This window comes from Labeo rohita, chromosome 21, assembly GCF_022985175.1.
Source record: "Labeo rohita strain BAU-BD-2019 chromosome 21, IGBB_LRoh.1.0, whole genome shotgun sequence".
Lineage (NCBI taxonomy): Eukaryota > Metazoa > Chordata > Actinopteri > Cypriniformes > Cyprinidae > Labeo > Labeo rohita.
The window spans coordinates 24,171,435-24,194,926 of NC_066889.1; the positions used below are offsets into that span (position 1 = coordinate 24,171,435).

General features: G+C 36.9%; 1 protein-coding gene across 7 annotated transcripts; it reads right to left on the bottom strand.

The window, feature by feature from the left end:
- Nucleotides 1-309: 309 nt before the first annotated feature.
- On the bottom strand, nucleotides 310-22,113 carry znf532 (zinc finger protein 532). 7 transcript variants are annotated; one of them, XM_051093148.1, is made up of 10 exons: nucleotides 21,953-22,113; nucleotides 19,280-19,441; nucleotides 10,145-12,422; nucleotides 9,348-9,529; nucleotides 8,526-8,702; nucleotides 7,292-7,454; nucleotides 5,636-5,944; nucleotides 5,372-5,484; nucleotides 5,089-5,230; nucleotides 310-3,522 (listed from the first exon to the last, which is right to left on the bottom strand). In XM_051093148.1, exons 3-10 carry the CDS (start codon nucleotides 12,395-12,397, stop codon nucleotides 3,010-3,012), a joined length of 3,852 nt encoding a protein of 1,283 aa, XP_050949105.1. In that variant the 5' UTR covers nucleotides 12,398-12,422; nucleotides 19,280-19,441; nucleotides 21,953-22,113; the 3' UTR covers nucleotides 310-3,009. The 7 variants fall into 7 exon arrangements, with proteins under 7 accessions (XP_050949105.1, XP_050949109.1, XP_050949106.1 ...); XM_051093152.1 differs by lacking the exon at nucleotides 21,953-22,113 and adding an exon at nucleotides 19,914-19,987; XM_051093149.1 differs by lacking the exons at nucleotides 19,280-19,441; nucleotides 21,953-22,113 and adding exons at nucleotides 15,641-15,897; nucleotides 15,992-16,254.
- Nucleotides 22,114-23,492: the final 1,379 nt, after the last annotated feature.

The following is a 23,492-nucleotide window of genomic DNA, read 5'->3' on the forward strand; positions in this document are numbered from 1 at the left end:
TATGCTATTCACATTGATTTTGTAGTGCTATGCTCTTACTTCACATCAACAACTGTCCATTTAAGGTAAAGCAAAGATGATATTTTAATGAAACCAGATTTACAGTGATTTATTACAAATTTAAAGTCACCCTTCACCAATCACATCACTGCGTGTCACAGCGGTCCATTATTCTGAGAATCTTGATTTTAAATTCACCTGTAACCACGGCAACCAAGACCCTGAAAGGGAACTGCTTTCAAGCTAATTAAAATGAGGCAAAGCGAGAGCTGAAGCACACAAACTCCATACCTGTATAGACATGTTAGATAGTTTTGTGTATGTATCATTTATTAATGATAACGTTTTTTTGCACAAACATAGAACAAAGTCTACCGAACATCAGCAAGACATTCTATAAAACAGAACAACCACCGTGAATGGCTTCTCTCATGCACATATGCGTCCTCAATAGTACTCATTTATCCAAAAGGAAAGCAAAATACTGAGTTTCGAGGACAAATCGAGTGAAATCAAGTCAGAAGGGGGAAAAACAAATGCAAAGAAATTGTACAGCTCATTTCACATTTGGACCAAAACATTCATTTATAGTGAAGGCAGCTCTTTTTTTTTCCCTTTTTCACACTTAGCATGTGAGTCAGTGGAACAGCAATCTCAAGACTTTTCCATGATATGCTGCTCCAAAAAACAAACTAAAAACACGTACAGTTGAGGTCAAAAGTTTACATCCCCTGTTTATAATCTATAAAATGTTAATTACTTTACCAAAATAAGAGGGATAATACAAAATGAATATTATTGTTTATTTAGTACTGACCTGAATAAGATATTTCACATAAAAGATGTTTACATATAGTCCACAAGAGACTATATGTAGACCTCGTTCAAAAGTTTACATCCCCTTGATTCTTAATACTGTGTCGTTACCTGAATGATCCACATCTGTGTTTGTTTGTTTTTGTGTAGTGATAGTTTTCTACGAGTCCCTTGTTTGTCCTGAACAGTTAAACTGTCTGCTGTACCTTAGAAAAATCCTTCAGGTCCTTCAGCTTTTTTGTGTATTTAAACCCTTTCCAACAATGACTGTATGATTTGGGATCCATCTTTTTACAATGAGGGACTCATATGCAACTATTACAGAAGTTTCAAGTGCTCGCTGATGCTCCAGAAGAAAAAACAATGCATTAAGAGCAAGGGGGGTGAAAACTTTTGGAGTTTGAAGATCAGGGTAAATTTAACTTATTTAGTCTTCTGGGAAACATGTAAGTATGTTCTGTAGCCTCTGAAGGGCTGTACTAAATGAAAAAACATGATATTTAGGCAAAATAGGAAAAATGTACACATCTGACAATTCTGTTCAAAAGTTTTCACCCCCGGCTCTTAATGCATGGTTTTTCCTTCTGGAAGATCAGTGCGCGTTTGAACCTTCTGTAATAGTTGCATATGAATCCCTCAGTTGTCCTCAGTGTGAAAAAATGAATCTCAAAATCATACAGTCGTGGTTGGAAAGGGTTAAAATACACAAAAATTCTGGAAAACCAAAGAATTAGTAGGACCTGAAGGATTTTTCTGAAGAACAGCAGGCAGTTTAATTGTTCAGGACAAACAAGGGGCTCATTAAAAATTATCACTAAACAAAAAAAACACAGCTGTGGATCTTTCAGGAAACAACACAGTATTAAGAATCAAGTGTATGTAAACTTTTGAACAGGGTCATTTTTATAAATTCAACTATTATGTTCTCTTGTGGACTATATGTAAACATCTTTTATGTGAAATAACTTATTCAGATCAGTACTAAATAAACAGTAACATCTTATTTTGGTAAAATAATTAACATTTTGCAGATTCTGAAAGGGGGATGTAAACTTTTGACCTCAACTGTACATTGGGTTGATGACAAATTGAAGACGTTTAGCTTTCGAGTGCCGGAGGCACTTGACCACACTTCAGCATACCAGCACTTATGAATTACTGATTTCAAGAGCGAGAAAACGCGCAAATATCTGACTTTAGAGCTCACGTGTAAGGAGGAACTTTGGTTTTAAATAAAACATGGATTTCACCTTCACATATCTGCAGGGCAATGTGGTTTCGGATTGAAATTACAAGTAAATACGTCCCGAAGTACCTCAAAATTAAATGGGCATGAATCTGAAATGTGGTTCTTGATAACAGGCCAGAGTTGAGACAATGTAGTGTGGTAATCCAAAACACAAAGTTATGATTTGAAACAAGCTGCCTGAGAAGAAATGAATTCGGAGGACAATCGTCCGGCTTTGACGACACAAAGTTAAAAAGCACATATTGATTCGACACAACCTCTTGGCAGTGGCTGAGATATATAAATTTAAAGACCTACTTTCATGTCTTGTTCTTCCGTAGTGCTAAATTATAGTAGTTTCAAATGGACGACTAATTCACAAAACAGAAATGCACCAAAAAAGCTTTCCGGCTCAACTCAACGGCCAATCCTTCAGTCAAGCGCCATTTTTGGCTGCTTTAGGAGACCTGCTAGTGTTGTAGGTTGTGGACTGATTGTCCTTTTAGAGCACAAAATGTCTCACTGAGAAGTATAGCCATGACATTCTGTGCATTTTTAGCAGCAGTTCGGAAACTGGGACCGAAATGTCAGCATCTGCTCCCACGAGAAAACAACGAGAACTGTCTAAAATAGAAAATAAAAAGAATCTATAAAAAAGGTCTATCGAACACGCATACAAACATCTATCATAAAGTATACAAAATGTGTTCTCATAGATAATTAAATACACTTAAATCCGCTTTTATATATTACACTTCTTTAAACACACATTTTGTGTGTATAGATTTATACATTTTGTATATATATATGTATATTTATATATATATGTATACGTATGCACAACAAATGAGCATACAAGGAGGCCAGAGTGAAGGAATATGACGTTAAACGCTTCTATACGTTCTCTACAGACAAATAATTCCTTGCAAACCAACATCCATCCACTAGGGGGCACTACCTCGCTCTTACTTCTCAGCTGCACTCAGTCGTTTGGACTTGATGAAGGCCATTCCGTGTGTCCGCATGTGTGTGTTTAAGGCTCCCTCCGTTTCAAATGTTTTTGAACATACTTTACATTGAGTATCTGGGATGCCGTCGTTGGCGTCCGGGTTGGGCGTGTTCTCTTGCTGCTCGTTGTGTCGCCCTTGGGGCTCCTTCAGCTTGTGCACGATGAACAGGTGTCGGGCGAGGGAGTTGTGTGAGGTGTAGCACAGGCCGCATTCACGACACTGGTAGGATGAGACGTCGGTCTTGTGCTGGGGAATGTGCTCGTGGAAACGCACAATGTCCTCGGTGGTGAAGCTACACACTGCGCATTTGTGCGTCTTGAAGACGTTGATCTTCAGCTTCTTTAGAGGCTGTGAGGATGAGCTCTTGGACCGCTGAGCGGTAGTCACTTCTCCTCTGGTCTCTTGCACTTCCTCTTCCTTCTCAGCGTCCTCATCTTCAGAGTGGAGCTTGCGTTTTGGACTGGGGACCTGAAGATATGAAATTACATTTTACGCAATGCCGAAATGCAAGGAATGCAAGCTGATAAAAAGCTAATAATAAACTTCATGTTATGGCAGATAACTGATAATGAACACTTTAATTTTAATATAAAATAAATAATTTAATATACTGTTTTTTGTTAGCCAGTCATTATTAAAAAAATAATAAGAATTTTTACTACCATTGTTGTATAAAAGGTAATTAACATGGAATTAAATATCCAATTTCAACCAAATTCAAAATAAAAAGAGACAGTAAAGACATATGTAATGTTACAGACAATTTCAAATAAATGCTGTTTTTTTAACCTTATGTTTATCAAAGAAACCTAAAAAAAATATCAGTATATTATTGGAATTATTTCTAAAGGATCATGTGACACTGAAGACTTGAGTAAAGATGCTGAAAAATCAGCTTTGCATTATGGAAATAAATGTAATTTTAAAATATATAAAAATATAGAACTGTTCTTTTAAATTGTATTAATATTTCACAATATTACTGTCTTTACTGCATTTTTGGTCAAATAAATTCAACCTTAACGAGCATAAAACTCTTCTTTCAAAAAAATAAAAATAAATAAATTTAAAAATTACAAAAATAAAACTTTTACTGACCCCAAACATATACAAGGTAGAAGGGCTGGTTTTTAAAAAAAATCTCGATTTTAATAGATTCAAATTTTTAAGAAATAATGATGATTCTTAAATCCCAAGAATCAATTGGTTAATTAAATATCCAATTTCAAACCCTTTTTTTTAAAAAAAAAAAACGGATGAATTTATTTAGGAAGTCTGCATTACATTAATAAAAAGTGACAGTAAATACATATATAATGTTACCGAAATGTTCAAATAAATGTTTTTTTAATCTTAGGTTTATTGAAGAATCCTTTAAAAAAAAATCAGCATATTAGAATGAATTCTGAAGGAACATGTGACACTGAAGACTGGAGTGAAGATGCTGAAAATTCAACTATGCATCATGGAAATATATTTAATTTTACAATGTATTAAAATATAAAACTGTTCTTTTAAATTGTAATAATATTTCACAATTTAACAGTTTTAATGCATTTTTAATCAAATAAATTCAACCTTGAAGAGCATAAAACTCTTCTTTCAAAAAAAACATTTTACTGACCCCAAACTTATTAGCAGTAGGGCTTGGTAAAAAAAACAAAACAAAATATGCACCATATAACATATTCATTATACTTTTTTACTGTTCTTCAGTGTTTAATTCATGTTTGCATTTAAATGTTTACATTTAAAAACACAAACTGGAGTAGAAATATAATTATGCAATTGTAAATTTATTATATGCGTGCAATTTAAGTGTTTGCATACAAATCAGTTCATTTTAACCTTCAATATTATAGTAATGTAGCACCAACTGACTCTACCTGATATACATCCAAAATGATCGACACCGATTCGGAAATCGAATTGTAAAATTTGTGTCAAAACCCAGCCCAGTGTACATCTGTCTAATGCCCTTGCAACAGTATCAGACAATACAGACCCAAATGTGCTAGCTAGTTTTTTGGTTACCTGCTCTTTGTCTGGGGTTGCCTCTGCGCTGCTGGAATCTGCAGGAAGCTTGGCCTCTGTGTCTTTGATGCCATGCATCAACTGAATGTGTTTCTCTAGCAGCAGTCTTTTGGTGAAAGTGCGACTGGGTTCTGGGCAGTGTCTGAGGAAACCAAAGAGAGATTTTGTTTGACATTTGTAAGTGTTTGTGATTAGCTTTAGTGTAAAACATGATGTGAGAGACTTGGAATTGCATTCACAAGCACAGATGAAACAAATGGGTCCAGAAACACATGATACTCACGGACAGGAGTAGACTTTCCGTAGGCCCTTGTGTTTAATTCGGTTGTGTCTACATAAACTGTGAGAGGAACTAAAGGACTTTTCACACTGTCGACACGGATGCTTTTTCAGTTGCTGGTGTAGCAGAAAGAAAAGCATTCATTATGGTCATGCCTACACATCTGCAATAATAATAATAATAATAATATGTCCTACAGCCCTGCGTCTTACTCATGACACTCAAGAATTTGAAGCATCTATTAGAACTAAAACAGCTAGATTTTACCTTCCCATGCTCTCTTTTCATGTGAGCGATGAAGACTTCTCTCTGTGTAAACAAGCGGTCGCACTCCCTGCAGGTCCAGCCAGGGCAGGAAGTGGACAATGGGACTTTTTTGGGAAGGTCTGTCCCGTTACTACTCTTTTTTGTCGGGGATGTTGGCTTCCTCTCTCCCTTCTCAAGGCTGTTGATTGAGACGCCCTCTTTGTTGTTGTTATTATTTGGGCTCATGGAATTAGTAGGTTTGGAGCTGAGAGGGAGATTGATGCCCAGGTTTGGAGGGCCCTCGATGGTCTTTAAGATGCCATGCATGGACTTGAAAGACATAAAAATGTTAATATTAGTAAAATAATAAATAATGATAAAATTTATGTAACATTTTATTATTGTTTACTAAACTGTGCAATATATATAAAATATAAAATTGTGGAAGCCTGCTTCTGCCACTGAATAAAAAATAAAAAAGGTAATTGTAACTTTTTATCTTAAAATTTGGACCATTTTTCTTTATATCTTTTATATTGCATGATACAAACTCGCAATTCTGACTTTTGTCTCAGAACTGTGAGATAGAAACTTGCAATTGTGAGTCAAACGTCAGAATTGTGAGTTATAAACTCGCAATTCTGAGAAATGAAGCAAGTTTATATCTCGCATTTGTGACTTTATGAAACACAATTGCAAGTTTATATCACAATTTTGAGAAAAAAAGTAATGCAAGAAAATATAATTGTGAGAAAAAAGTCAGAATTGCAAATTTACCTCACAATTCTAAGAAAAAAGTCAGAAGTCCAAGAAAAAAGTCAGAATGGCAAGATATAAACTTGCATTTGTGAGAAAAATAAGTCAGAATTGCAAGATACAAACTTGCAGTTGCGAGGAAAAAAGTCAGAATTGCTTATTTATTTCACAATTCTGAGAAAAAATCTGAATTGCGAGAAAAAAAATCAGTCTTGTGAGATATACACTTGCATTTGTGAGAAAAAAGTCACAAATGCTAGTTTATATTTCATAATTCTGAGAAAAAAAGTCAGAATTGCAACTTTATATTTTACAATAGTGAGAAAAAAGTCAGAATTGCTAGAAAAAAAGTAAAAATTGCGCATTTATATTTCGCAATTTTGAAAAAGTCAGAATTGCGACATACAAACTAGCAAGAATTGCAAGAAAAAAAGTACAAATTGCAAATTTATATCTCAATTATATATTTTTTTCTCGCAATTGTGAGAAAAAAGTAAAAATTGTGAATTTATATCAAAATTCTGAGAAAAATCTGAATTGCGAGATACAAACTCACAATTGCGAGGAAAAAAGTCAGAATTACGAATTTATATCTCACAATTCGGAGAAAAGTCAGAATTGCAAGAAAAAAATCAGTTTTGCGAGATATACACTTGCATTTGTCAGAATTCAGAGATAAGTCAGAATTGTGAGATATAAATTCGCACTTGCAAGATAAAAATTTGCAAAAAAAAAAAGTCATAATTGTGAGCTTGTATCATGCAGTTCTGAGAAAAAAAGTAATGCAAAATCGTGAGATAAAAGTCGCAATATCCTTTTTTAATTTTTTATTTTAAGTGGCGGAAACAGGCTTCCATAAAAACTTTAAAGAATTCAAATAAAATTTGAGATGGCAAATGAATTTCCACTGATTTCCCTTACTTTAATATGGTCCAACATGAGCTGCTTTTGGGCGTAGTGCATCGAACAGTCCGGACACTTGAAGACAGACACTTTCTGACTGGATATGTGCTGGTCAAAGTGTGTGTAGAGCAAAGTCTGCTGGGTAAAAACCGTGTCGCACATGGAACACTTGTAGATCAGCCTGCAAAACAACGCATAACAGTGAAGAGAGTATTTTTAAATGCTTGGTTGCTTGTTATTGCTTGTGTACGTGTTCATTCCTACTTCTCATTATAAGGTTCAATAGCTCTGTCCGAACAAAAACATTTTCTTTCTTCCTCCAGAGTAAATCTATTGTTGTCCTGAAGGAATTATAATCATTGAAAATGGCATAATGAAACCCGTCAGCTCATTTATGTGTCAAACATCTGAATTAAACGCTTGCATTGTCAATAAGCCAGTTGATCGTGTTTCCAACATAGTTACAGGTAACGCAGGAAGTGCAAACAAACCATCTGGCCTTTTCATTAACAAGTGCTGATGAACATGACAGGCCTTCTGGGGGGTGGTTGGGTTCAAAGAGAGGACACAGTAAATTAAAGCCACCGTGCATAATTTCTTTCTGCACCTGAAAAGGTCAGTGGCGTAGGAGTTCTAAAGAAACAGATTTGACACACCTATTGAGTTTCCCACCATTCTACAACAGCTAAAAATTACTGCAAGCTTGTTTTGATGTAAAGATGGAAGTGTTTAGCACAAAGAATGCATTTGCAGTGTAAGAAAATAATGCTGTAGCTAGACAGTGTTTTATTTTAGTGTTTTATAACAATACACAAAGCGTAAATACCCATTAGTACCCATCTGCAAAAAAACATTATGAAATACTTGATTCTAATTGGTCAATAACTGAAATCTTAGGTCAAATATTCTTATATAATGACGGCTCTACTGTACAACTAACCATTTTCCCAGAAAAACAAACTGTATGTCGCAGTCTTTCGTCTCACATAATACAATTACTTAATCTCAAATCAATATTTCATGTCTATCTATTTACTTATGTGGTAAGCAATAAACAGAATATAAGATCTGATGACCCATTTGGGTTTATTTTGGTATAACGAATGGCTATACATGCATTTTCACTTACACAACCTCTGGTTTCTCAAATACATGTTTTCACCTTCAAAACAATGGAAAAAAACTATAGAAACTAGACAAAGATGATGTTATGAATCACACTGAGAATATGATTTTTAGAGAAAAGACTCACTTAGGCTCTCCAATTTTAACTCCTGGATGCTGGGTGTAGGCATGGGAATGTGTACCGGGGGCTGATTTAAAAGCCATGGGGCAGATGGGGCATTTGTAGAAGATTTCACAGTGGGATCCCTGAATGTGCGACTTGAGAGCAGCAACGTCAGCGAAGATGACACTACAGTGAACACAGCTAAAGGATGAGAAAAAGAAAGTGTTACTCTTGAATATAACTCCTTTTTTGTTTCCATAATCGATGCCAGTCACCTTTAATGCGGCATCAATCATTAGAGAATAGCAGAATAATAACAGTGAATAGCTCCGTGATTGCCGTTTTGAAAGCATGACGAGCCCTCATTTCGTGTTCCACTCAAAACCAATTAAACACTTAAGCACATTTTGTATTTCAACGCACGTTTCATGCATAAATAGAAGCTTTTATGTCAACTCAGAAATAAGAACAGAGACTGAGGTCAGTAAAGGTGGATACACTTTTCTCAGAATTTGGTTCAATGCGCAATACTGCAGTCATGATTCGATAGTTTCAGAATACTTGGCTCTTGTAAAAGAATACATGACATATGTCATATTGCATGCATGCTGTCACATTTTTTAATTGCATTGTGATATGTTATATTGTGTTATATTATACATGATGTGTTGTTACACCCCTAGTGGTCAGTGATGATACTACAGAGTTTTGTTGATCTCTGGGTCAAATGTTTTGCATAACTAACTAAATAAACAAACATTCCATTTACTTGCAAAGAAGCCATTTCTTGAAAGCATGGAGATTCTTTTTGGCCTCGACAGTTATAGAGAGTAATGCAGTACTAACCGGTAGCCCACTCGGCGTGTGTAGTGTAGGCAGTTCTTGGTCACATGAGACTGAAAATGGACAGATCGACAGATAGCTCCACATTCAGGGCAGATATATGGAGACTTGTGTTGATGGATCCGCTGATGGGAAGCAAAGCTACACTGGTTTGGCAGTAGCATTTGGCAAATGGTGCAGGTTTTCTGTTTCAGTTGAAGGAAAAACACAAGCAAATTGTTCAAAATGTCTTTAACACAAATTTTAATTACTTTTGTAAATAAAAGAGAAGCCAGTGTTGTACTCAAGACTGGGCCCTGATCTGACCCTCTTCTGGGCAGTTTGTCAAAAGCATTTTTGAGTAGGTTGAGAACAAGTCAAGACCAAAACCAGGGCTACATTTCCCAAAAGCATCATAAGCCTAAGTAGACTGTAGACCCATTGCCTCCAATGGCCTCTAAGATCAGCTTAGCTTATTTATTTATTTTGGCTGATTTTGCATTTTTATTGATAAAACAGTGTAGATATGACAGGAAGCTAGTGGGAGACAGAGAGCGGGAGACGGGACCGAAAAAGGTCCACAAAGCGGGATTCAAACTCGGGACACCTGAAGTGCAATTGCGCCATATGTCGGCACACTGCCCACGAGGCTATTGGTGCCGACATACAATCAGCTTAGCTTATGCTGCTTTTTGGAAAACCAGCCCTGGTCTTGGTCTTGACTTGGACTCTACTCACATCTTGGGCTGGTCTCGACTACAATGCTGGAAGACACTATTGACCACTTCAACTTTTACATCACAATGAATCTATGCACGCACCTGTCCGCCGGATTCAGGAGCCTGCTGGTAGTGCATTGCAAGAGATGACTCTTCTTGAAATGTCTCATTACATTCCAAGCACTTCAGACTCGATCTGCAGACCTTCGAGACGTCTTTATCTAGAGGCATTGCAGCCACAACAGGGGCCGAAGAGGGTGCAGAGATCACCGTGGTTGGGTTTCCCTTCCCTGGACTCCCCACTACCGAGGATCCAAGGTTGGCTGAAGAGGTGGGAGCACTGGAGGTTACTGATGGCGCTAGGATCATCTGGTCTGCTGGAATTGGCTTCAAGATGAGATGAGAACACTGCATGACAACCCCTTTGTCTTTGTGGCCCCTAGCATGTGATAAAAGGCTGCACTTGTTGTAGAAGACTAGGTTTTTGGCGCAGTGATTGCAAGTGACCTCAATGCGGACGCTTCTACGGTCATAATGCTGAGAGAGGCTTTTTTCCAGGGCAAAGGAATCGCCACATTCCAAGCACTTGTACCCTCGGGATGGTAAAGATATACAGGCGGATATCGGAGGGCTGAGATTGGGTACATAAACTGGCACTGGGTTAATGCTACTCAAAACTTTATTGAAGGCCTCTACCACTGAGCTCTGGGAGCTGGTTAGGACCTGGACCCGAGACACTTTCTTCTGTTGCTGCTGGGCCAACATGGCTTGCTTGATGGGTTGTTGGGGCTTGGTCAGGACCTGGTGGAGTTCAGCCGCTGATGCATTCTGAGGCAACAGATTTAAGTTGGTTAGGTGGACAGTCTTTGGCACAAGTTTGGTGTTTGTTAGGCTGGAAGCAGGCACCATGACAGTTTGTTGCTGAATGGCATTTGCAGCTTTGAGGATGGCACTGCTGGCACTCTGAACAGTTGCCGCTGGTATGACAGTGGCCTTTACAGTCGTATTGTTGGCAAGTTTCAGGTTAATCACTTGGGAGCCTGCTGTCTTGACGGCTGAGACGGGTAAAAAGGCAGTGGCCACGGGCTTGATGGTCATTTGTTTAGTTACCTCAATGGCAGAGCCTCCAGAAGTTGTTACTACCGTGGTCGGCAAAGTTCTTGTGGGAGATGAGAAAACAGAAGGCGAGGTTGAAGAGGACAGCAGAGAAGAGACAACACTGGGTGAAGAATCGATACCTTTCTTCAACGCTTCAGGATCAAACTCAGGAAGAACTCTGGTAACAGTTCTCTTGATCTGCCCTGAAGACGTCTTAATCGTTTTAATGCGGACTTTGGGAATGACTGGTATAGATCCTGCTGGAGATGCAGGAGACTCTTTGCTGCTGCTTTCACTGGTAACACTGCAAGGACTCTCAGGTTGTTTCGAGAGCACCTTCTTGCCAAGCTCCAAAGCTGACTCCTGCTCTGGTGAATTATCCGTAACCTTTGGGATCTCTTTAGCCTCTCTGGGTGAATCTCGAGGAGTGCCTAAAGATTCTGGAGATGTTGCTTCTGTGCTTGCTTTCTTTGCACTGAGTGCTGCAATTGCAGCAATGCAGGATGAGAGCTTTGCAGATGATTTGGCCTTGGCTTGGGAGAGGTTGGTCACATTCAACTCAACAACTGGTTCTCCCGACTCTTTTGCTTCTTGGGACCTTTCTTTGGAGTGCTCCTCAGTTTTTCTTGGCTTTTGGGATTCATACAGGTTAGTGCCATTTGCGTTACTATTCTCAACTTTCAAATGATTGTAATTACCATTTGTTCTTGGCCTAGATTGACCATCTGGTTTGCTGTGTTGAGAACGAGGCTCTTCCGTCTTTGCACTCAGACCAGTTAAAGGGTTTGGTCTAAACTGTAAATTACTTTGCTTGTCGGCAGGGTCATCTACTTCAATCTTGTCATCATCATCAAACTCCTCTGCACTAGAGATGGGACTAAACTGGTTAAACGTGGAGATATTTCCTGCCATCCCATGGATTTCACCTTTTTGAAGCTTGTCGCTTTCTTTGTTGAATCTGTTGTTGGGTGACACGGGCAAGAAACCATTGTGCAGTCCATTTCCGACAGTGGGATGAACATCCTTCTCTGAGAGATGTTCGGTGGCATCAAAATTACGGACGTTTTTAACAATAACGCTAACCCCAACATCTGGACCAGAGGAGACATGGGAGTCCTCTTCATGGTGGGCATTGTGTTTGAGTTGTCCCTCATGATCATCATGGCCGGACTCGATGGCAGCCTTGGGATCAACCATATCAGGAATGTCAAAAGCCGCAAGCAGATCATCAAAGTCTGGGGTTTTCATGTCGCCCATGGTCTTATGAGAATGAGCTAAACACCTTTGAGAAACAAGCGAAAGATGTTTCATATTACAATTAGATAGGTTAAAAACTGCCTGATTAGATTTTAGTGAAAGCACAGTAGCAGGAAGTGCTTAAAGGATTAGTTTAGGATTAATTCTGTCATTAATTACTCACCCTAATGTTGTTCCAAACCTGTAAGACCTTTGTTCATCTTTAGAACAAAAATGAAGATATTTTTGATGAAATCCAAGAGCTCTCTGACCCTCCATAGACAGCAAGAGTACCACGTTCAAGGCCCAGAAAGGTACCAAGGACACTGACAAAATAGTCCATGTGACATCAGTGATTCAATTGTAATTTTATGAAGCTACGAGAATACTTTTTGTGCATAAAGAAAACAAAAATAACAACTTTATTCAACAATTCTTCTCCTGTTGGAGAGTACTGATGCATGTGCATGCTTTCCCCACATGTAAACAATGCATGCTGTTGACGTAGAACACGCGTGCAAAATGTTTTGTTTAGAGGAAATTTGCACGCATGCATCGTGATACTCTCCAAAATGGCATTAGGCTGACGCTTTCTGGGTTTTGAACGTGATAGTACCCCTACTGAGAGCTCTTGGATTTTATAACAAAATATATCTCAATTTGTGTTTCAAAGACGAACTAAGGTCTTACGGGTTTGGAACAACATGAGGGTGAGTAATTAATGACAGAATTTTCAATTTTGGGTGAACTAACCCTTTAAAGCCTATAAAAATGTTTAGATTCAAGACACAAAAGATAATACGGACAATAGAAATGCACTACACCAGGGACAGGCAATGTCGGTCCTCAAATTCCGATGACCTGCAGAGTTCCAACTCTAATCAAGCACACCTGAACAAGCTAATTAAGGTCTTCAAGATTACTAAAGCTACAGGCAGGTGAGGTTTTTTTCCAGGGTTGGAACTAAACTCTGCAGGACATCGGCTCTTCAGGACCGACATTGCCTATCCCTGCACTACACAATATAAAAAAATATACATAGAACTAGTGCTAAATATCTTTACGGCATTACAACTTCACAAAACCTATCCACTAAAATGCAGAAACTGCAGCTTTTTTACTATCATTTTTTTTTTTTTAAATGTCAAACAGGCAGCATTTTCAGTGAAACTCCAGATGAAGGTAGCTAGCAAAACTCTTAAAAAATGCACGTAATATAATCTGACGACTTGTTCTTGATCTTCACCAAGCCTTCATGCATTTATCTTCTCATTAACTAAGATTATAATTCACTTTGCATAAGAGCCAGAAAAATTAAAAATGCTATTCAGAGATGTAGAAACCTCTTTATTTGAGTGACTAATGTGTGCGCTATATTTAAACTTGCCTGTAGGTACCATAAAAAGAACCTCTCACTTGAGATACAAATTTAGTCAGTTAAATGCATTGAAATAAAAATGGAAATGTGAATTATTTGGACATGGCATACTGTAAACAGTCTACCAGTAAATAAAGATGCATATAAAAGGCTCTGGAAATAGTAAGAATGGCCCAAATACAACATGTGGAACACAATCTGAACATTAAAAACTGTATTTTTGCAACCATTTTGCATGAATAAATAATAATAATAAATATTAAATACATAAAATAAAAAATAAAAACTATAAGACCACAACATATAAAAAATAATACATTTTGTTTAAAAAAAAATATTTTCCCCCTAAATAATTTATTTTTGTATATATTTTTACAGATTTGGACCTTTATAAGGTTGTTCTTAAAATATTAATACTAACTAAAACCACAATCACATATGAACATCCATATTTTGCCATATGTAAAGTGATAAGAGAAAAAAGAAAATCACCAAGAAAATAAAGCTGTGTTATGCTAGTAAGGTTAGCCACCCCCCATTACTCCTGCTACTGCTGCTTTTATTGAAATGGAAGAGAGCACTGCAGCCCTGCCTCCATTACAGCTAATAACATCTGCACGCACAGGGTGCGCAGGGCCAAGACGGCCTTCCCCACACACAATGGAGCCAATGTGGTAAGCCATGTAAGCAGAGAAGGAGCAGCAAACAAAAGACAGAACAAAAATGAGAGAAATAACACAGGGACAAGAGGATTTTAATGAAAGACATTAAGCCAGTATGGGGCCTAAACACATATACAGCCAAGCAGCCTGATTTCAAATGAGAGGAAAACAACTGTGATTCTTGGGTTTCTATCCGAGGCCTTTGAAAACGAGGCCGCTGTACGACGCAGTGTCAGAACAATATAAAATATCACACATAACACAAAAAAACACACACACGCATGCAAACATACAGAAGTGGAAACATGCAAATGAGCCACTCCTCACCCTCGGTGTTCCGACAACTAGAGCAAACAATCTTGCTTTCCTTCCCTTCTTCCTTCCTTCCTTCCTTCCTCTCACCACCTCCACAACAAAACACCACCACCACCCTCCTCCTCCTTTCTCCCTGACAGCAGAGGGAAAAAAAAAATCCACTTTTTGCACTAGGCAGGGCCCTTCAAGAAACGATCCACCAGGAGGAAAGGCACGCCAGAGACCATTCTGGACGGTGACCACCATGAATAACAGGACACGGTGACCCACGGTCACCATATCTGCTCAGCTCTCATGGCTGCCGCCCGGCCCTGACGTGCATTGCCGTCTGGGGGTGCGCAAAGAGCGTCTCTCTAACGTCCCTGCTATGGGCTGTATCACTCCTGAAGACCCCTTTGCCATTTTGGCTGCCATGAAGCAGTCGGCTATCTGCCTGTAGCACAGTGACTGTATTGTTTCCGAGCCTCCTCGTCTGCCTCAAACCGGTTTGAGCCGGTTCCGGTCACCCTGCATAATGTGTGTGCTGCAGTGCAGCCACACTGGAGACACAGAAGCTGGCCGTTTCTTCATCAAATCTTCAGTGTTCCTGCAAAATATCCCTGCTTTGAGTGTGTGTTAATATTAGCGAAGAGGTTTGTGTTCAGAATGCATGTGCAGGTCACATTGCAGAGCTAGGCCTGAAAAACACACACTATGGAGGACGTTTATGAAAAATACATGCACACCAGAGGCTGGTTTATATGGATGGATGGATGGACGGATGAATGAGAGAAGGAAAAACGAAAAGCCAAAAAGCAGATGCACATTCCACAAGCATTGTGTAAACCAAAACCACAAGATGAGCACCGTTTCCTGACAGAAGAAAACAAGACACAGAGATAGCAAGTAGAATTTAAACAGGCTCGGTACCTGACCTCTTTTTGATTGTGCCTCTCGGTTTTACCCCATTCTGCAGCACTGGACTGCTTCTACTTCCTTCTCTGCCTCCCCTCTCCCTCTCTCTCTCTCTCCCTCTCTCTCACACTCTCCATGGTCCCTGTTCCTCTCTTCTAGCCAGTGTCCCTGCTTCCTCCTCTCGCCTTTTCCCCAGAAAACCAGTGAGAAACACGGCTCTCTGTCAATTAAAATCAGCTAATCCTCCAGCCCTGGGCAACCGTGTCCGGTCTCTGCCAAACGAGAGAGAAAAACAAAGGCCGTGACACGTAGAAAAACACACACGCGGAGACACACATACAGGGAAAACGCAGGCTCTCGCCCTACCCCGCTTCGCCTCGGCCCTACTACCGGGAATCTTCGTGGAAAGGCTTATGCAAGACGTCAGTCCAGCCAGGCCCCATTCTGTACGAGTGTGATTTTTTTTCTCCCTTCACTATGAGCCTGCTGGTTCCTGTTCTATAGGTCACTCTCTCCTCTGCAGATGCACACGGCAGCGCAGGGAGGAAGGGGGCAGTGTTCCGACGAGCAGCCCTGGCCTTTTGTCTTTGCGTGCACTCGTGGGGGGGAGGGGGACGCGCGGATGAGACTCTGGCTCAAGACTGCAACCAGCTGCTGCAGCCAAAGAAGACAAACAGATTTGAGCAGGGCGAGAGGAACGGGCAGAAAGGAGAGGTGGAGAAAAAATGAGGGAATATGAGACGGGACAGGAAGGAGGGGTGTAAGGGGAGAAGAGAATCTTCTGGAATGACGTTCGCAGAGAAACTGCATGCAGGAAGAACAAAGGCCCATGATGGCGTTGGCTAGCTTGCAGTCAAATCATGCAGCAGCTTTACTGACATGTGCAATGGTGCTGTTCTCTGAAATTATGGCAGCATTTGCTATGCTGCTAATATAAAAATAAGCACTAGATGTTCTTGTTTCTGGCATTTGGCCTTTGTCAAGCAAACAAACTATTCTGAGACATCCTAACAATGCAGAAAAATGCTAAAATCAAGACCAGTCGGATGCTATTTTCATCGCTAGACAGACTAGACCATGAACTTATGAACTCAATGTGTCGTATATCAGTACAAAGCAGATTCTGTTTTGTTGTTTTTCTTTAAACTCAACACACATTTGCAACCTATTGTGCTTTTCTAATCTGATGTGAAATTGAATATTCAATGAGATGTCATCCATTGGGAATTGAGTGGATTGTGAAAAGTAGGCGTTATGCATCAGTTTGCAATTGAACCCAATGCGAATTAGCATCGTCCAATAGCATTACACGGCCTACGTGACGACATTAGCAGTGAAGTTGTATCACAGCATGAGCAAATTAGAGACATTTTTTGTCAAAAACATTCATGATATGACCAATAGAGCTGTCAAACGATTAATCGCGATTAATCGCATACAAAAGTTTGAGTTTGCCTAATATATGTGTGTGTACTGCGTGTAATTATTATATATATATATATATAAACAAACACATTCGTGTATATATTTAAACAAATATTTACAAGTATATGTATTTATTATAATTTTTATGTAATTTAAATTATATATAAATAAAAAAATTGTACATAACATTTCTCTTAAATATATACATTCATTTGAGTGTATTTCTATATACATAATAATTACACAGTACACAAACATATATTAGACAAAGGCAAACTTTTATTCTGTATGCAATTAATTGCGGTTAATCGTTTGACAGCCCTAATGAGCAAGACATGCATTAAGAATGCAAACGGGGTTATCTTTGATTCCCTGCTGCTTTACATAAAAATGAAGAAAGTTGTATTTTACCGATAATGAATTCTTAAAAAATAATACTCAAAGAAATTATGGCTGTTTAATATTAATTAAGAAAAAATATATAGGACAGGGCTTGATTTAACCCACAGGGAACTGACTGGATTGTGAAAAGTGGGTGTTGTAGTACCAGTATGCAACCAAATTGAATGCTAGTTTGCAAAAACTTAATGTCTTAATAGTTTTTTGGCTATTTGTTTACATTATTCAATAGCATTGTACTGCCTGTGTGATGTCATCAGCTGTAAAGTAGTTTGACAAGATGAGTTAAGTTACATTTTTATTAGCATTTTTAGCATTTTAATTAAGTATTAAATAGGAAACTAATTAAATATATTTTATTTTTAATCGCATCCAAAATAAAAGTTTGTTTACATACTATATGTGCGTGTACTGTGTTTATTTATTATGTATGTATAAATACACATACATACATGTATATATTAAGGAAAAAATATTTTAGATTTATATGTAAAACATTTATTTTAATTTATAATCTAAATTATATACAGATATAACTATATATACATTAAAAAAAAACTTTTATTTTGGATACGATTAATCGTGATTAATCGTTTGACAGCCTTAATATATTCATAAAAATATTTACTATATATACACTACCAGTCAATAGCTTTTGAACTGTAAGATTTTTAAAGTCTGAATTTATTTAATTCAAAATACAGCAAAAACAGTACAATTTTGAAATAATTTTACTATTTAAAATAACTGTTTTCTATTTGAATAAATTTTAAAATGTAATTCCTTTGATTTTAAATCAGATTTTTAGCACCTTCTGAAATCATTCTAATATTTTAATTTGCTGCTCAAAAAAAACTTTATTATTATTATGTTGAAAACAGCTTTTTCAGGTTTCTTTTGAAACTTTAGAAATTCCTTTATCATAACCTTTGATCATTTTAAAGCATCCTTGCTAAATAAAAATATTAATTTCTATAATTTCTTTTCCAAAAAAAAGAAGAAAAAAAAAACTGACACTGACACTGTACAGTGTATAATGTTCAAAAGCTGATCTTTGGATCTTTCTATTCATCAAAGAATCCTGAAAAAAATGTACTTAACTGTTTTAAATGTTGATAATAATAATAATAATAATAATAATAATAATAATAAATGTTTCTTAAACAGCAAATCAGCATATCAGAATGATTTCTGAAGGATCATGTGACACTGAAGACTGGAGTAATGATGCTGAAAATGTAGCTTTGATCACAGGAATATATTACATTTTAAAATATATTCAAATAGAAAACAGTTATTTTAAATAGTAAAAATATTTCAAAATTGTACTGTTTTTGCTGTACTGTACTCTCTTTAATGGTACAAGCAAAGCATGCATGAAGAAAGTAAACGGGGCTGATTTTGATTTAATGTTGATTTTAAAGAAAAATAAGAAAGTTTTATTCCTACTATAACGCATTCGCAAAAGAAAACGATAATAATTTCCTCTGTTACATAAAGAAAATGAAGTTGTTCATTGTGGCCTGCATGAGGCTTCTTTAGCCCTGGCCCCTGAATGATTTACAGGGCAGTGAGCGGTTCACTTCTGATGACTTCTGCAATGAGAAGAACATGAATGCATGTAGCTATTGCACAACAAACGAACAGACTCAAAGTACAGCGAACAAAATCCCCCATTCAAAGCAGAAAACCATGACAGCAGCAATGCCACGGCCAATAAATGCACGTATGCTCTCCACTACACCCCACTATCAGCAACCCTCCCGGCCTACCACAATGACAGCTATCGGAAGGACCCATTTAAAGAGCAAAGAACAGATGCTGACCTACCTGTGGGTTATGGTAAGACAGGGCTGTGTCTCAGTTAAAAGCTTGCATGTGAGGGCTCTTCTTCTCAGCAGGGCAGCAGAGGCAAATATCAAAGGCAAGAAGGCCAGCCATGATTCTTGCTGCTGCACCACCACCAAATTCAGCTATGCACAGCAGCACAACCTAGAATGACACACATCATCAGTATGCATGAAAGAGGGACTCAGGAATACATTGCAGTGCTGTCAAAAAGCATTGCAAAACGTTGCTCATGGGTGCAAGCAGCCCTCTTGACAGCACAGCTCTAAAATGATCGAGAATGCATGGCTTTCCCCCTGCCGAATACAGCAGTAAGACATGGAGAGGCTGCTGCTGCCCACCCCCCGAGATGTAAGCGCAGTCACATGACTGCGTGTGTCCTATTGATTCCTCATATCGTGTCATAATACTGCCAGCTGCAACATTATTGTTACATTCGAGTTTCGAAACGTTCCGTGACACCATCACGGAGTTCTCGCAAAGCGCGGAGTAACGTTATTTATTCGCTCTTATTAATGGAACAATGAGGGGGGGTTTAATTGCTTTTCTTCCCATTTTGGAAATGTTCTTTAAAGGTTGCCTTTACATTTTTTAAAGGTTTCGGTATAAAACGAACATTTGCGTTACATAACGTCTTTCGTTCTTCACTGCTTTAATATCGTGAGCTGAGATTTTTTTGTGACTGACTGTCAATCCCACAAACCTTTGCGATCACGATGGCACGATTCGGCTCTTTTGGACAACTCGTTTCCAAAAATGATTCAGTGATTCTTTTACGTCATGACGCAAATACTTCCGGCGTGGCATATTTGACATGCTCTTTGCCAGATTTTTCAATACAAATGAGAAACATTATATTTGGGGTTTTTGACTCTGACTTCACAAAGGAAAACATTTGTTTTAATATTAATTTAATTATTTTCATATGCAAATTTTACATTCACAAATTGTAAAACTGTCTTTATGGTCTTTTTAAGAGCAATGGAGAATTATTTGAATGTGGTTTCGGTGTCTACTAATAAGAAAGCTATTTAAGCTTTTGCATTTAAGGGCTTTGTGTAGGAATCTTATGTAATATAATGGTCCTCTATTATATATATATATATATATACACACTACCGTTCAAAAGTTTGGGGTCAATAAGACTTGTAATAGTCTTTAAAGAAGTCTCTTATGCTCATCAAGGCTGCATTTATTTGATTAAAAATATAGAAAAAAAACAGTAATATTGCACAATGTTTTTACAATATAAAATAATGTTTTTTATTTTAACATACTTTAAAATAGAATTTATTCCTGTGATGAAAAGCTGAATTTTTATCAGCTGTTACTCCAGTCTTAAGTGTCACATGATCCTTCAGAAATCATTCTAATATGCAGATTTATTATTAGAATGATCAGTGTTGGATAATATCAACAGTTGTGCTGCCAAATATTTTTTGGAACCTGTGATTTTTTTTTTTTCAGGATTCTTTCATGAATAACAAGTTTAAAAAGTACAGTGTTTATTCAAAATATAAATATTTTATAACAATGTAAATTATTTATTATTAACTTTTAATAAACTTTTAATTATTAACTTAATACATCCTTGGTGAATAAAAGTATTAATTTCTTAAAAAAAAAAAAAGAAACAATAAAAATGTACTGACCCCAAACTTTTGAACGGTAGTGTATATATATATATAATTTATTTATTTATTTTATTTTTTTTGTAATTTTCAAGTGTCAGTACTAGTGAGCAGTTCTGTATGTAAAAATAAATAAATAAATTAATAAATACAGTTTGCATTACAGTAGATGCATTTGTTATAGGCTATTATTTTTATTTTGCTATTTCCTAACAACTGGCAATAGCGCATAATAAATGCCGCATAATAAAGTCTCTTTAATGTTTTAAAAAAATATATATTTGACATGCTCTTAAACACTGTGTAGTCACAAAGTGATGTTTATTACGCTTTTATAACGTTTTATTTCATGTGTCCTGCAGTTTGCTGGAGCCATAGTTTCAAAAATAATTTTTTAGAACCTAAACATTCACAGAAATAAACACTTATTGAAAAAATCTTCACAGGAATAAAGCTGTAAATACATTTTTAAAGAATAAATATTCACAGAAAGAAACACTTATTCTAAAAAAAGTTACTTTTTAGTTAAAGTTGTTGAACTTGTAATAAAATATTAAAACCAGCTATGTTTTTTGTATGTGCGTATCTAGTTGACACTAGCAGTTTGTTTATTTATTTTATTTGCCCCATTAATTAAATTCTCTAATTATTGTTAATAGACTGATCTAGGTTCAATCCAAGTTATTTTTATTATTAGAATTAAACAATTAGAATTACAGTTTGACTAAATAATAGAACAATACATGAAATTCATTGCAAATAATCCATTTCGATTCGTGAAAGACCTGTTATGTAAACCGAATCATCGAAAAGATTCGACTCCTAAGAACGATTCATTCACCGCACTTGGATAAAGAAAATCCTCGGCTGAGATAAACCATCACTGATCTCTTTCTCAAAACAAGTCCGTGCAATGTATTTACGCTCTTACGTATTAAAATACTATTATTATGACAAAATCCTGGAACATAATTGACGATTCCCATGGAAAGTTTGTGGATTGTTGATTTTGAGCCACACTTACCCATGAATCACCGCGGTGATGCCTATTCGCTCCTTATAATCTTCACGGTCGGAGTTATTATTTGAACATGCTACTATTAAATCAGGTTTTTATTGTAGGCTAACATTAATCTGTTGACATGTTTCTTAACATGATGCGTTTGCGTATACTTGTGAGTGTGAGTGGCAGCCACCCAGTTCAGCTCCTCATAGGACCAAACCTGATTCCCAGAAGTCTTTGCTGCACACATCAGCAATGTGCTGCTAGATAAACAGAAGTCTCTAACAGCAATCTAAACACATTATTAAGATGTCTATAAATAATTGTGAACACCTAATTTGTGGACACAATCATGCAACAACATTTGCAGAAGAAAAAAAAAAAAACAAATTGTAAAAAAAAAAGAAAAAAAAAAAAGTGAATATTACACCTGTCTTTTTGTCAAAATATAATCATATCAGTCAGCAGTAGCCTAAATCTTCGTCTTCATGTTTGACAGAATGAAGGGAAACTAACCTGGATGTCTTTAAGGCTAAAGCTTTGCTGACATCTGTTCAATTCTGACCTTTTCATTTTTAATATGATTTGAAAAAAGTAGTTTGCTTAGGCCTGAGGTAATACTCTTTAAGTAATATGATATCTTGATTAATAATTGCAATTTTAATTGTCATGGTAAATGCAACCTATACAGAATGCAGCAATTTATGCATTATTGCAAATAAACGCATGTGTTTTTAAATGAGGAAACGATTATAAATCACTCAACTGTGACTGGGCTTTTATTATTATAGGTTAAAGTGTGATTCTCAAGTTTTGTCCTTATATATTGATATGTCCTCTGGTCAACTCATACCGGAGTTTGTACAACACGTGAACCTTCAAATTAAACCAAATAGTTCCATCTAGTGGTGAAAGCCATGCTATGTTTATTTGCAGGAATTACGATTTATTCAAGTTGCATGCGATTAAACACATACTGCAGTTTATTTTCAATGTTTTTAGACAAGTGATGCATTGCTTTCTCATTTATTGGTCCATTCTTGCCAATATTTCGGTTAATAAAAAAATAAATAAAAAATTAAAACAATATATTTTTCAAATAGACTTTTCAAATAATTACCTCCTGCTGTAAACTAATATTTCTCTATTGACATTCACGCTTTATTTTATGAACAACAAATGTATATCCTTTAATTGGTGATGATGACGTAAGTGACAGCATGACAAATCAACCTCACCTGCCCTGCTTTGTGTTGTTTACAAAACCGACAGTGCCTTCAAGGCTATCTGGGTCACATTATCCTGAAATATTATATATTTAAATAGGATTATTCCAGTAAGATATCTTATTTATACTCATTACAGAAATTCACAGAAAACCTCACATATCGCTTCATCTGCATGCACGCATTGTTCACTTGTTGGTTTTTCCATCCAAGTGAAACCACAAGCATCAAAGCCCATCTGTTCTTTCCGATTTACAAAACAATGCAAGCTTTTCGGAGGTTACCAGGGATGTTGTTTTCCCTCAGTGCCATTGAATGCACTGTTTGCCATGTAA

Excerpts from the sequence above, each read along its gene's own strand:
- znf532 (XM_051093148.1), bottom strand. The coding sequence starts at position 12,397 with ATGGGCGACATGAAAACCCCAGACTTTGATGATCTGCTTGCGGCTTTT. Across the intron at positions 5,945-7,291 it reads TCATGTTGGACCATATTAAA|TCCATGCATGGCATCTTAAA; the intron begins GTAAGGGAAATC and ends ATGTCTTTCAAG. Across the intron at positions 5,485-5,635 it reads TGAAAAGAGAGCATGGGAAG|CAACTGAAAAAGCATCCGTG; the intron begins GTAAAATCTAGC and ends CTGCTACACCAG.